The sequence below is a fragment of the Atta cephalotes genome (genome assembly GCF_000143395.1).
Source record: "Atta cephalotes unplaced genomic scaffold scaffold00003, whole genome shotgun sequence".
NCBI lineage: Eukaryota > Metazoa > Arthropoda > Insecta > Hymenoptera > Formicidae > Atta > Atta cephalotes.
Genome location: NW_012130067.1, coordinates 5,878,331 through 5,893,014, shown reverse-complemented (window position 1 = coordinate 5,893,014; position 14,684 = coordinate 5,878,331). Strand labels below are relative to the sequence as shown.

Here is a 14,684-nt window from a genome sequence, read left to right as displayed (position 1 = left end):
CGTGCGTGCGTGCGTGCGTGCGTGCGTGCGTGCGTGCGTGCGTGCGTGCGTGCGTGTGTGTATGTGTGTGTGTGTGTGTGTGTGTGTGTCTGTGTGTGTGTGTAATGGTTCTTCTTAAGTATGATATTTTACTGATATAGCTAAGCATTGCTGACGATTTCTTTTTTCATATCAAAGATTTTCATATCAAAATAATTATTCCATAAATCGATTGTAGTTCTGCTGTTATAAATCTACAGTTTATATTGCATATATAATATATATTGGATTGTCCGGAAAGTTCATGCCGATGTTGAAGGAAAATTGAAACGCAAAAAATTTAAATTTTAGTATACATTTATTAAATTATATAGGATAGTCGGCACGAACTTTCCGAACAACCCAATAGATTTCTAGTACTGAACAGCCTATAAGCGGAAGAAGTTATGTGTGCAATGTACACGCACATTTGCATAATTTGAATACATACATTCTATAATATTTTACTTTTTTGTTAATTTTGTAATCAAATACTGTTTTTTTAAATCAAATTTTTATATCTATTTTTGTGAAAAATCATATTATCATCCCTATTTCTCTTCGAGAATAATGTAGTGTCGTCACATTTTTATAAATAGCATCCTAACTAATCAATAAATGTTTCATAACTTTGAATTTAGAATCAATTGAGCAACATTTTGACAAATGTAATTATTAAGTAATTTTAAATATTGATTATTAACCAAGTTATTGTGTAAAAAGAATGCTACAATATATACAATATATACTACTTCTCCTCTACATTATACACGTATAAAATAAATTATATAACACATAAATATACTATATTATTGTAAAATTATACTATCGAAATTATAATAAAAACAGCCTAAAATATATTAAAACGTATTATTGTTTCTCGTATATATTAATATTACATTACATAAATGCAAAGAATAGAAGTAATTCGTTATTTGTAATAAAATTACAGTTACAAGTTATTTTTTTGGTAACTTTACTGGTAACTGCGTTACTTTCTTTTTCGGTAACTATAACGTAGTTATATTTTTTTTGGTAACGGTAACAAATTTTACAATTACTATTATCGTTACTTTGCATAGGATTGGACACAAGCCATTCATAGCGCTTGGGACTAGAAAATCCTATCATAGATACCCATCCGCTATGATTGGTCATCGAGTTTAAGAAAGTAACGAAAAAGTAACGAAAAGTTACTTTCTTAAGTAACGATTACTGTAATAAGTTATTTTTAAAAATCGATAATTAGTAACGATAACTTATTACTTTTAACTTATTACTTTTTCTACTCAGTAATGATAATTTGTTATTTTTAAAAAGTAACTTTCCATTTTCTGTTAAATTGATATACTATGCTAATATAAGATTGATGTGGAAAATCATTACATAAATAGTTAATAATTATGACTGATTACTAAATTAGTTAAATATCGAATTCAATGTTATAAAGAACGAATAAATGTCTCTTTGTCAAAAGTCTTTTTATCTATATTATGTAAAAATATTTTTAATAAAAATTAATGGCAAGGACAATGTTTGTTTTTATAATTTTTACTGTTACGTAATCACAGATAAAAAAGGAAAGATATAAATAGAATATACATATGTAAAAGCAAATGAGAAACTAAAAATATTTAATTAGTCATTGCATAAATATTTCATCGGATATGTGCAGGTTCAAACAAAATTTCTCGGCAGAAAGAGGAAGAGAAATAAATGAGATCACTTGTTTTCACAATTTACGCACAATGAACGGAAAATTGTTGCATACACGCACTGGTCGACCGTATGTCCTATTTCTGCCCTTAATTAAATTTTAATTTATCAAGTAGGAAGACGTTAATTAAACTTTAATTTTAACCATGCCACCGGAATTACAGCTCATGCTAAATTTACCGTCGGAAACGCGGCTCGCGTTGGATCGATAACTCGTTGATATAACTAGCAGATGGAGAGATACTTTTATCACATAGAGAGAGGCAACGGTTCCTTATAATTAATTGATGATCATATAATTCATGAATTGTATCGACAACTAGACTGGTAATCATTTTAATAATTGATAATCTGCAATGTTATATAATACATCTTCTCGGAGAGAAGTGTTTATCATTCACTAACCTGTACAATCGTCCGAGATTATAATGAGCATTTACATGGCCAGGTTGAGCGTTAATAGCTGCTAGAAAATGATATTCCGCTTGATCGTCTATCGTGAGAGTTCCAAGATTATTATGTGCACTGGCATATCCTGGCCAAAGCCTGGAACAAACAAAATTATACTCTTTTTATAACATTTAATTCCTTAATTAATTATATATATTTTCACATCATATTATGAAGTATCGTGTTCTGAAAAAAATATTGATTGATACTTCTGGAAAATAATTTTATTTTTGTAAAAATCTAACAATTATTGTTTTTAATTTACTTTTTCATATCGTACGTACCGATTGTAATAAGATTAATTGTTATTCTGTGATTTTAAATATTACTGAAGAATTTTATGACACTCACATACAAACCAGTGTGAAATTACTTAAATTACTTAATGAATCATAGACCACGAACAATTGGAGAATTAAAGAAAAAGAATGGTAGAAGAGAAGAGTGAGTCGGTTAAAAAAAAAACAGAACGTGAAAGAAAACAAAAGGATAAATTGAACAGACCGCGCGATTGAGGCTCTACAAGCGAGATAATGGATCAGAATTACCCCTGGCCGAATCCATTAGCATTTGATGGCGTTCGTCATTCTCGGAATAGTATTTCCGGCTATGAATCGTCACTGAATAAATTTTTTATACATTTATTAAAACTACTATCCAATAGATAATTAGTCAACATTCTTGTTTAATAAATTCAATTGCTTATTAGAGATTTTATTATTACATCATAAATAATATTATAATAAATTTGAATCGATCTGCTCTTTTAATTACCTAGAATGAATAAAAAATTAAATATTATCTCTACAGGGAAATATTATGGCATAGATATTTAAATTTACATAGATACTTGCTCTTCGATTGGTTTCCAATATCTGTTGTTAGAATATATAGTTTTCGTTTTGAAATATTCATATATATAAACATATGTTACGATTGAATAGTATCTGCCGTAAGATATTCTAACAGTGCGACATTAAATGAAATTGGTTGAATTGGCCAGAGAAAACTAGAAATTGGATGTATTACATATTGCGTGCGACTTTGGCTCAACGTCAAGATGAAGCTGTATCGGAAAATATTAGAAGAGGAAGATACCAAGAAAGATCCAAGGTTGGATGTTTCGTAGTGTATAACGGCCCGGTAGGGGTTACTTCCGAGAGCTCAGTAAGGGACCGTCAAGGGTGAAGAAAAATACGGAGATAGGATTCGTGTAAGAGTTACACAGCAGAATGAGAAAAGCGGATAAAAGTCCAAAAGGAAATCTAACGCTAGTCTGATAACAGGAAAAAAAAGATAACTCAGTCAATATTTTATATACATATATTCTTGACAAAAGTCTATTTCAATGTGTGGATTTAGATGACTATGATGTAATTATTCTTGACAAAATAATACTTTGTAATTATACTTTGTATTATTTCGATAAATATATTCAAAAATTATATATGGAAAATTATGTTATCATTTTACGATTCCTCGAAATTCTTTAGCGAGATATAACATCGATGATCACGATTAAATGGAAATTTTTCGTTGTAAACTATGACGTGATCCTGGTTACAGATAGCTATCAAATTTTTCGAAATTCCTTTCGCCGTCTTAAGATGCAGACATGCCTTATACCTTGGCTTCTCTTGGCTTCTCTTGGCTTTCTCCGAGAAAGAGGATTGCATAGAAGGTATGCGTTGCTTCCGTCGAGGATAAGTCACAATCCGTGAAAATACTAGAATGTGTCTGGATAGTGAGAATACAAGGCAATGGAGAACGACGAAGAAGTCTATCCGAGTGGTAGGAAGCTTGCGTACCTTCCTTTAAGAAAATTCGGTTGAAGATCGCGACGGATTCAGAAGTTGCTAAAACTCGGCACGATTCGGGGAAAAGCATTATTCTGTCGAATACAACGAGAATTCTTTCGTGAAGAATTGACAGAAGGTACCGTTTAGTCAAAATGAACATCCCGTGAGAAGCGTCGGTGCGTGAAATCTAACTTGTTTGAAAGACGTCTTAATAATAGGATCAATTAGGAAATAAGAAGAGCGAAGCATCCGTGACGAAATAATCCTGAAGAGATGATCTTGCATGTCCTTCCCAAGCGCAAGACCCGAATGACACTGTTACGAAGGACTGCAGTCATTAATTCACTGCGAAAGAAAGTTTCCCTTTATGCTCGATAACTTCCTTTTAAATTTCAAATTTTGCAAAATTACTTTCATTTTATTCTGACTTAATTTGCTATTTTATTTCAGTTGAAATATGTCATGTCAAATTTTTCTATTAATTCCACAACAATTCCTAAATTAGTAGACTTACTTTTAATCACCTGTATCATCATTTAGAGTGGCGTACGAAATGCCGTACCATGTAATTATTTAGTTAAAACTATACTTGTACAGTATCGATTTTTTTTATTGTGGCATCACACCTAACGGAATTTCCACGAATTACAAAATTGGCTCACACAGTCAGAGTTGAACAGAGGTGAAGACGTATAGTTCGTGAAATACAGGGTGGTGAACACGAAATGTCACACTATACTTGCTTTACATAAACATTAATTTTTTTAATTAATACAGAACTTGTATAGAATTAATCACTAAGCCTGGAAAATTGTCTCTAATAAATTATAATTTATAATAATTATAAATATAATAATTATGTAAATAACCGCCTGCATAATATGAACGGAACATCCCCATTTCATTTCTGAGTTTCTATCACAATCTTTGTTTCCAAAAAAACAACAACTTTCATTTTATGCTCAACATTTTAAGTCCGTTATCCGCCATTTCACAAGTGTGCGTTTTTATCGTTCAATTCGAACTCGTGATGCCACACCTAACAGAATTTCCACGAACTCTCTCGAGAATTTACTCACACAGTTAAAAAATCAATCCACAAGTATAGTTTTAATAAGATAATTAAATAGTATGACACATTTTGTGCGCCACCCTGTACATTCTCTCCAATTACATTATTCGACAAAGTCAATTCTTTCTCTCTACAAAATTTCATAGTATACATACTCCGAAGATTTTTGTGCACAGAATGTTATGTTACGAACAGAATTTGCAAAGCATGTCAGGATTTTGAATAAATTGAAGTGAAATGGATCAAAGACCTCTTCAATTTACTGTTACATCCCAATTTACTAAAAATCCTGATTCATTATACATCAACGTGATAGCATTATATGTCAGTTTTATTATTTTAATTATCTGTGAAGATAATAGAAATAATATATGCTGTTTTCAGTTAATCTCTGAAACGATAATCAAGATACGTTGCACGTTTCTGAGAATAACTCGAGCTCGAGTTAAGAGAAAATCAATCAGCTGTTTTGGAAACTTCGTTAAAAGTTTTCGCGTGTGTACGTGAATGCGAGCGTATGCTCGGGATGTGTTCCTTGAAAATCATGGCTTCAAGAAAGTCGAAGGGATCGTACTTCGCATAGTAGGTTGCTTTACGAATCTTTTTACAGTGCATGTGATTAAATTGTCGCGTCTTTCAGGCATGCTTGGCAGGCAAAGCGTTTGATAATCCCGGATTTTCATATCTCGCAATCTACAGCGATATAGACTATATAGCTTGCTTCGTTGCCCGGTTTCAACGCAACATGCTCACTACTGTGTGCAAAACAACCTCGGGCTAGTCGCCTCCATAAAGCTGTACAAAGTTTTAATGAAGGCCATTTTGTCGTACGGCTTAGCTTCACAACAATTTTTCATTTGTGCCGCAGTACATAAAAGCGCATCTGACAATGAATCCGGAAGGTAAGATCTGTACAAAACTTGGAAAAATGGAAATTTAACATAATCGTATCGTTGTGTGCCTACAAGTGATTTTTCCGGAATAAAAAGTACGAAACAAATTACCAGTAAAAAGTATAAATGAAAATTATCATATATACATTTGAATAGATATATAAAATGTTGTTTTTTATAATAACATAAAAAGAACTACTAAATATTAAATAAAAATATAGGACTGGATTTCTTATTAAGTATTTTACAACTTCTGTTTTTCAACAAGATAATAATTAATACTCTATTATTATAAGTAACTTGAGTAATAGATACTTAGTATTGAGCTTTAACCGCTAATTTATTGGACCGTACAAAGTAGACTCATGAGATCAGAATGTTAAAAGAATTGATCAAAAAATTGGCCACCAAGGACTTCTTTCCTTCCTTCTAACTAGAGATTCTCTCATGCGGTATGTGGAATATGTGCTGTCGAAAACTAGTGTAAAAGATGGAATGCTGTACAGTGGTCTCCGGAGAGGAACGCAGAGAAACCTCGATATTTACACGTCAGGGGTTGCCACCCCCGTAAAGTACCCAGTGGGGTGCCGCGTGCCAGGAGTGTCTCTTTATTGGATAATAAATAACCTGTTTCATTTATAAGAAGGAGATAAAGTGTAGTAGACTATGTTCCCCAGATAGATCCTTCCTCGCCGACTGCCTTCCCATGCAGCGTCATTTTCCGGAAGTTGAAATTGCCAAGTATACGAACTGTACAGCGAGTACTGTCTAACATTTATTTAATATGTCTGACATGACAGAGTTCTTTTCGCTACCAAAAAGTATACGATAAAGGAAAAGAGACAAATATGTGAATAAATATCTTGTATCCAATGCGATAGTACATTTTTCTTTGAATTTACTTTTCACAAACGTAATGTTCATCCGATAAAGATAATTGTAAAAATAAAAATGTGTTTTTAATTTTATGTTGTCCCAGAAAAAAAATCAGATATAAATTTATTCTAAGAAAATATATTTAGTCTTATATATTCTCTATATAAGCACATATATAAGAGAAAATATGTATTTAGAGTTAAGGAAGTATTCCGACATCGATTTATTAATTCCTTTTAAGCAATAAAAAAAATTGGAATGTCAAAAGAAAAAGAACAAAAAATTTACAATCATTCAAAATTGTTGATTTAAAATAGCTTTATAACGTTTTTCTAATTAAAAGCGAAATAAAACAGGTACTATCATTTTAAGCTTCGATGTTATAAACTAATAATAACTATGATTCGACCGTGTTCAACAAAGTCATTACATCGCAACTTATCATTGACGTTGTTCTTCGTAAAAGAAAGCTCAATGACTAACCTAAAATGGCTTATAGTTCTTGCAAAATGTCCTGTCATAATTTTCGATACACTAGCTTTATGGTGGCATAGCATCATAAAGTTAAGACAGCGACGATATTGGACATTTGTAAATTGAAAGAGAAAGAGATAAAGAAACTGGATAGAAATGTACGCGCGCGTGTGTGTGTGTGTGTGTGTGTGTGTGTGTGTGTGTGTGTGTGTGTGTATTTATCTCAGATTTGTTTGCTTGTTTTACTGTATAAACAAAATTGCAAATAAAAAAGCGTCAATTCTGTTAAATAAAAATAAAAATTTAAATAAATATTAATAGTTTTTATGATAATATTTAATATCTTTTTTTACATTTATCTTGATTATCCAGTCACCATATAGTATTATTTAAAATAAATCTAACACTTTTTTCATATGAACTTGAATAATACACATATACAAATCTCACAATTAGAATTAATTCTAGGACATTACTCTCTATAAATATCTCCTTGCAAACGCGAAACAATGATGAAGCATCGCTATGTTGCACTGCGAAGAATCGATGACCAAACTATAAGCTCGCATTGCTAGCACGTCGGAAATGTCAGTGGATAAATTGACCGCACGGCTTCCTTTTCATACCACGCTCTACACTGCAGGCTCATTGCATACATGTACTTTTCACGTTGGTTCAATATGTTTCGATCGATTCGAGAGATTGTGCTAAGTTTTGCGCGAACAGGATAATTACACAAGATATATATGACATAAAAGCAATAATATGACATTTCAATAACATTTTCCATAATAATAGTAATAATTCTCTATAATAATGGTAATACATTCACAGTCAAGAGCATAGTTAGAATACTTTTTACAAGGCTTAAGATAATATTACCTACTATTTTAGCTGAGAGTCATAAATACGCACGAGTTTTACCCGTAGAGCATTATTAAAATCGCAATACTTAGGATACAGCGAACACTGTTAAACAACTATACCAAGTTTCACGTATAGCTACAGTCTTACGCAATGCAACCGCGTCTTATGCAAACTGAGTTATGGTAGCTTTATTCCATTATTTTTGTACTGAGCGCAAGAGAGTTCCGCTTTACTCGTTGAACTAATAAGTATACTGTGCAATGAATATATACGATAAACTTTTTAATAACTCTAGTCTTTTCCATTTATATTTTTAAAAATAGTTAGTCAACGTTACGCAGGAGATGAGTATAAAACGATTAAATATCAACGCGAAGGCTCACATTTAGATAAAAAAGTAAACCGAGCGTAAAAAAACGATTCGTATTAATTGAATTGGATTATATTGTGCATGATTCTTACAAAACACACTCGAAGAGCAATATGCAGTAAATTATTGTTAGACTGTCGATATTATTCAAGCAAAGCATCGCTATATAACCACCGACTCGTTTCTGAATGTTTCCTTCTACGAGCGATTGTCCCGAGAATTTTTATTGCGGATCAGCGTATTCAAGGGATTTTCTTCGCACTTGATTTACTGCGAGATACAGAACCGGCACACACCGAGCGTGGTTTTATGCTCCGAGCTGAATAATAGTAAAAGCACGGCGTCGTAAAACTGCAATCAAATAATGCATTATCGTAAATATACGGCTGTATAATGTCCGTGTAAAATTCTGATGGTTTATATATCTCGTTCACGGCCGGTATCTACGATCCAGCAACAATGCATCATCTGAAAATGGCGCGTATCGCGATGCTGGTTTTGTCGCAAATCATAAATAATGATATCGACTATAACCGAAAATTTTTAAAGCTGATGTACTTTTAAAAACAAATTTCCATTGTAATAATTATTCAAATAAATATTTTATCTGTTTTTACGCCAGAGTAATACATTTTTTTTTTAATTCAAAGGGTGAGAATATAAAGGATTTGTATTTGTGTTTTTTATTCATAAAATTAATTACATTCTGGATTCTCTTCTGCTTATAAAAGAAATAATAATAATAACTTTATTGATGTCAATACTATAACAAAAATATATGACAAAATAAGATGAGAGATGCACAAACAAAATGTGAAGTATCGGTAATTTACTGTCTAAACATGAAAGAGTAATAAAATTGAAAGTAAAACACAAATTAAATTAAATTAAATTAAATTAAATATAAAAGGTAAAAACTAATTTAAGAAACTAGATAATAAAAGAGATAGAAAATAAAAACATATTTTTAATTACAGATACGCGCGCGCGCACATTATTATTGAGATAAAAGATTAAGAGCTCACAAAGATTATACTTTTTACGTACCCACAAAAAATGCACGCAAAATTGTAAAATAAACAATAAAATTGTACAATAAAATAGATTTGTTAACATAAGAAAAGCAGCGTATCATGAAATTCTAGTATTCACGGCTATCGATTAAGAGGACGAAAAAATGGAACGCTGAGAAGTAACGCGATTATGTATCAAAATAATCCGAAAGAGAGAAGAGAAATGAATGAAAGAGAGCGAAGAAATGCATTTTCACGATATGCGGTCTACTTTTCTCGGTGAATGAAAAGCAAACAGAAAAGTCGCGTCTTCCTCGATTCTATGACGTTCCATCGATCGAATATGCTCGTCTTTTCCTTCTCATTTCATTCCACATCTTTCTTTTTATTTTTCGCTCATAATTCTCAAGACACCTCGCGCTATTCTTTCCACAAATGCAATAAGCGCTACAGAGAGAAAAAGAGAGAAAGAGGCGCGGGAGCGAAAAGCCTTGGAGTGAACACCTCAGGAGAACTCTATGTTCTTCTGGTGACGCTCAATTATTACTCGTGCACGGACCAGGTCAATCTCAGGCTACTTTAAATTACTTACTCGGCGCGATATTCCGGAGGGAGCAGAAACTTTGTCGTGACTCTCCTCGGGGAAATTTCGTACGACAGATCGAAAACTAATTCGTCGCGCGAGGATCAAAACTAAAGCGGAATGTTGGAGGCAATGAACGAGACGCAACGAGACGGTAGAAACGCGAGATGCACGAGAAGGATCGAGCCATTATTCTCGAGCGGAGTTTTATGAAATCGCACGTTAGGCGATGCTGCCATAAAATGTTGTTTCAAGGAGGAGGTAAACGAGAAGAAAGGCAGTCTTTTTTCAATCTATATCTCATACCACGCCGCGTTATGCGTCAACTGAAACAGCGAACGATGCGATGATTTGGTGCACAAAACAAGCGAAGGAAATTGCCAGTTAGTTGAAGATTCGATTTTTCAGAGCCAATAATAGTCGATCCGCAGGACGCGATATAGAGATGGTAACGTGGAAAAGAGGAGCCAGAGTATAGAAGGAGAGGGAAAGAGAAAGACAAAAAAGAAGTGCGACCTGCATAGAACGGCTAGAAAGCTCAGCGTAGGAAATGAGATCTACAAGTGAGCGAACTGGACGAGAGCGGGTATAACGCCGAAATGCAATTTTCATCCGGCAGTCGCCCACTCGCTTCTGCAACGCAGCGGCTACAGCTGCTGTCGTGCCGACCAATTCTCTCCCTCTTCACCTCCCTCCCCCTCCTCGTCTAGCCTGTGTTTTTTCCTGCACCACATCACCATTCTCTCGATATGTTTACCGGACTGATTGCATTCGCGTAGACAAATAATCTGATATTACGATAAAATAATCCAAGCGTGATGTTGCGAAATGCACGTAGCGCTCGCGTATGGTAACGTGTATAAAGAACGGAGATCCGATTTATGGGTACACCGTAGACAATTGCCTGATGATGAATCGCATTCACACATCGCGAAAGTACACAGAAGTTTAAAATGAGAACACGTTTATTTTTCCAACAGAGACCATTATTTTTTTCGCCGCTATGATCCTTGTCGAGCATTTCTTGTGCTGGACGGGATAACGAAATTCACGAAACACACGTAGGGTAAAAAACGCGCATAGGAGCATAGAAAGAGATGTAGAGAGGTTGCAGAGAAAAAAGAAGGGGGAAAGGGGGTAAAGCGAAATAAAAAAAAAACGAACGACTGGTTACCACTTCATTTCGAGCGCAGTCGAGCTACGGCTAATTAATGCACTTTTGTCGGTTTGCTGCGACCCTGCTCACGCTATACACGAGAAATGCGATGTAGAAAAGGGTGGTTGAAGCAGAGAGAAGAGTCTGCATGTAGTAATAAGATTGTATTACGTCGACTACTCTTGCATAATATTCCGTCTGTTCCGTCATGTTATGCACGAAGGAATACATATTAAGTAAGTGAAAATAGATCGTAACGGTAAAAAAGTGAAGATGGAGATGAAATAAAATAACATAATGCAATATAAATGTGATTATTTCAAAAGATTTTTGTGATAACATTATTTCATGGAAATTGTGAAAACTCTAAAGTAAAAAACAAGTATTGGTGGGTGTGGTTAAAAAAATGCAAATTATGGATTTGCAATTATATTGTGCTGTTGAATTTATGCATTAATTTTATCGTCTATATATATCTATTCCAAAGATGAAAGAATTATTATAAAGTTACAGACGGTATGAAGCCGAAAGTTGATTAAAATTCCTCAGTAATGCTGAAATTTATAAATAAATCTTCTTAATTACTTTTTCTGCCCTTTCATAGCGATATTCTCTATAAAAGTTATAAAACCGTACAGGATACAGGCGTATGTGTACCGTAATAACACATTCTTTTACATAAACAACATTCATATTCATGAATACGTGTTTGATCTCCACTCATCCATAATTTTTGTCAAAATTGATACGTAAGTATAATATGGAATAAACGGGAGATTTTCAGAATATCAATTGAAAATTACAAATCTTTTTTAAAACAATTATTCGCAACAGATTGTAAAATAACAGAAAATTTCGAAATGATTTGTGGGATAAAATATCTAAAATAGCTATATAAATTGTTCAGAAATGTCACCAAACATATATTAAAAATATAGAAGAGGTACACACTTTACGCAAATGACTTAGCAATTAAATTAATTAAAATTATTCTCAGCTTAGAAATATAGCTTAATTTAGCATATTCATCAAACATAAAACAATAACAACAGGACATTTTTTTCAAAATCATGTGGCTTGCTATTCAAATAATCACACTGTTAGATATCAAAAAAGCAATGATAATTCAATCCCTTAAATTAAAAATAACACTTTAATATTTTTATATATATATAATATTTTTATTTTTCATATGTATCTAAATCGATTTATTTTTGTGGTTAATTTATAAAGTAAATAACGTATGGTTATAAAGTAAATAACGTCTTTAATTAACATGCATTTAGTAAATAATAAACTAAATTTGAATCCAAATTTAATACATTTTCTTCAATTAAATTATTTAATTTCATTATTTTAGTTAAATTAACAACATATTGAATAGAAGTGACTTATAGAAATAATAAAAAATAACTTGAATTGAATATAATTTGACGTTACGAATTTAACAGTATAGCGTCTCGAAAATCATTTTTCACATAATTCTGTTTATTTTAGTAAACTGTACTTGTAATCAGAATATCTATATTTATGTAAAAAACTTCTTCATAAAATTTGACCTACTTCTTTTTTGATACTAATAAAATTTTTAACAGCAACAACTTAACTCTTATTTATTTTATACTATTGGGTTGTCCGGAAAGTTCGTGCCGATGTTGAAGGAAAATTGAAACGCAGAAGATTTAAATTTTAGTATACATTTATTAAATTATATAAGTTTGTCGGCACGAACTTTCCGGACAATCCAATAAAACAATGGTTATTTTATACTAAAACTGATTATATTTGACATTATACAGTATCAATTTAACTATATAATGTAAATTGACACAATATAGAGTCAAATTTAATTATCATTTTGATAAAAAATGACGATATATTTAGTAGGAGGAGTGGCGACTCACGTTAGGTTAAATTTGACACCATAGATTTAACAGTGTACATGTTACAATTATTGAAAAAATTTGAAATATGAACTACAAGCTGTATATATATTATACAAATATTTTATATATTTTTGCTATTATGTATTTGTGTATATCAACAAAAAAATTTTAATATAATGTTTAGAATATATTTTTATTTAAATACTTAAAAAAAATTTTTTCGTTCTATTTTGAAAAAATATATGACTAATTGTCTGCATGAAATATAATTCAGGTTTGTGAGACTTGCATGTTTAAATTATTTAATTGTGACGAATTAGTGTATTGCTATAAATAATGGTTGATATGCCTATTTTTATTAATCTTTTGGAATTTGACAACTTGAAATAAATATAATTATGTATAATAATTAATATCTTTATGAAAAACGTTATGCTCTCACATTACACAGTGTTAATATATCAATTCCATAAAATTTGACGTTATATAAAATAATAAATTTTATTGTTTGAATCGTTTATCGACTGTATCGATATGTCTTTCATTATTATATATTATATGTACCTTTCAATGTATTTGTATATGAAATTATATTTTTTATGTGAAAATCGCTTATTTTATAGATGACTGTCACCGCAAAAACATATTTATCAGGAAATGATAAATTGACAAGAGAGATAAATATCGAAATCAATATAATCAATTTTACAGTGTAATATTTAGAGCATATTAAAGAAAGAAAAATCGAATAAGAAAATTCATACTCAAATATAATACAATAGAAAGCATTTATGAAGATAAAACTTCAAAAATAGACAATCTGACAAAATACTCTTATTAATTAATAAAAAATAGAATTAATAAAATGTGAGGCACAAAATGTGTACATAAAATATATATCACATCATATCATATATATAAAATAATGTTTTGTGTTTTAAATAATTATTACATAATAATTTATGATGAAATGTTTTCAAATATATTCTCTTGATTATTAACATATCAAAGAGTTTAAACGTTTCATAATTAGCTGTGTATTTTCCCGTGAGCAAATGAATATCATTTTTGTCCCAACATATATCTGAAAATTTTATATACGAGCGCGAGAAAGAGAAATAGACTTACCAGAGAGCCAACTGATAATGGTGAACCGCAAGGTTCGGCTGCGACGTGTCTTTAAGGAAGTTTGCGAAGTTGTAATGCATCTTGGCATTGTAGGGTAGAGACCGCAGTCCCGCTCTGAAACAAGACGATTTGAGGTCAGACGAGACTATCCTCTTGACCTCGACATGACCCTTACCCTTGTCATCTCATATCTACGTTAGTTATGTTTTGTGTCCCTATATATAAACAATCGGCGCTTGTATCAAATTCTTAAATATGTATACATATATATTGCGCACACACACACACACACACACACACATACACACACACACACACACACACACACACACACACACACACACACACACACACACACACACACACACACACACACACACACG

At 31.9% G+C, this 14,684-nt stretch overlaps 1 protein-coding gene across 1 annotated transcript in view; it reads right to left on the bottom strand.

Moving 5' to 3' along the window:
* The window catches only part of LOC105625599 (transmembrane and TPR repeat-containing protein 1-like), a 31,130-nt gene that overhangs the window by 15,849 nt on the left and 597 nt on the right, over nt 1-14,684 (bottom strand). The window contains exons 3-4 of the mRNA XM_012206920.1: nt 14,302-14,415; nt 2,140-2,280 (exon numbers count right to left, since the gene is read on the bottom strand). Coding sequence (XP_012062310.1) covers nt 2,140-2,280; nt 14,302-14,415 — 255 coding nt within the window. The remainder of the gene's footprint in view (nt 1-2,139; nt 2,281-14,301; nt 14,416-14,684) is intronic.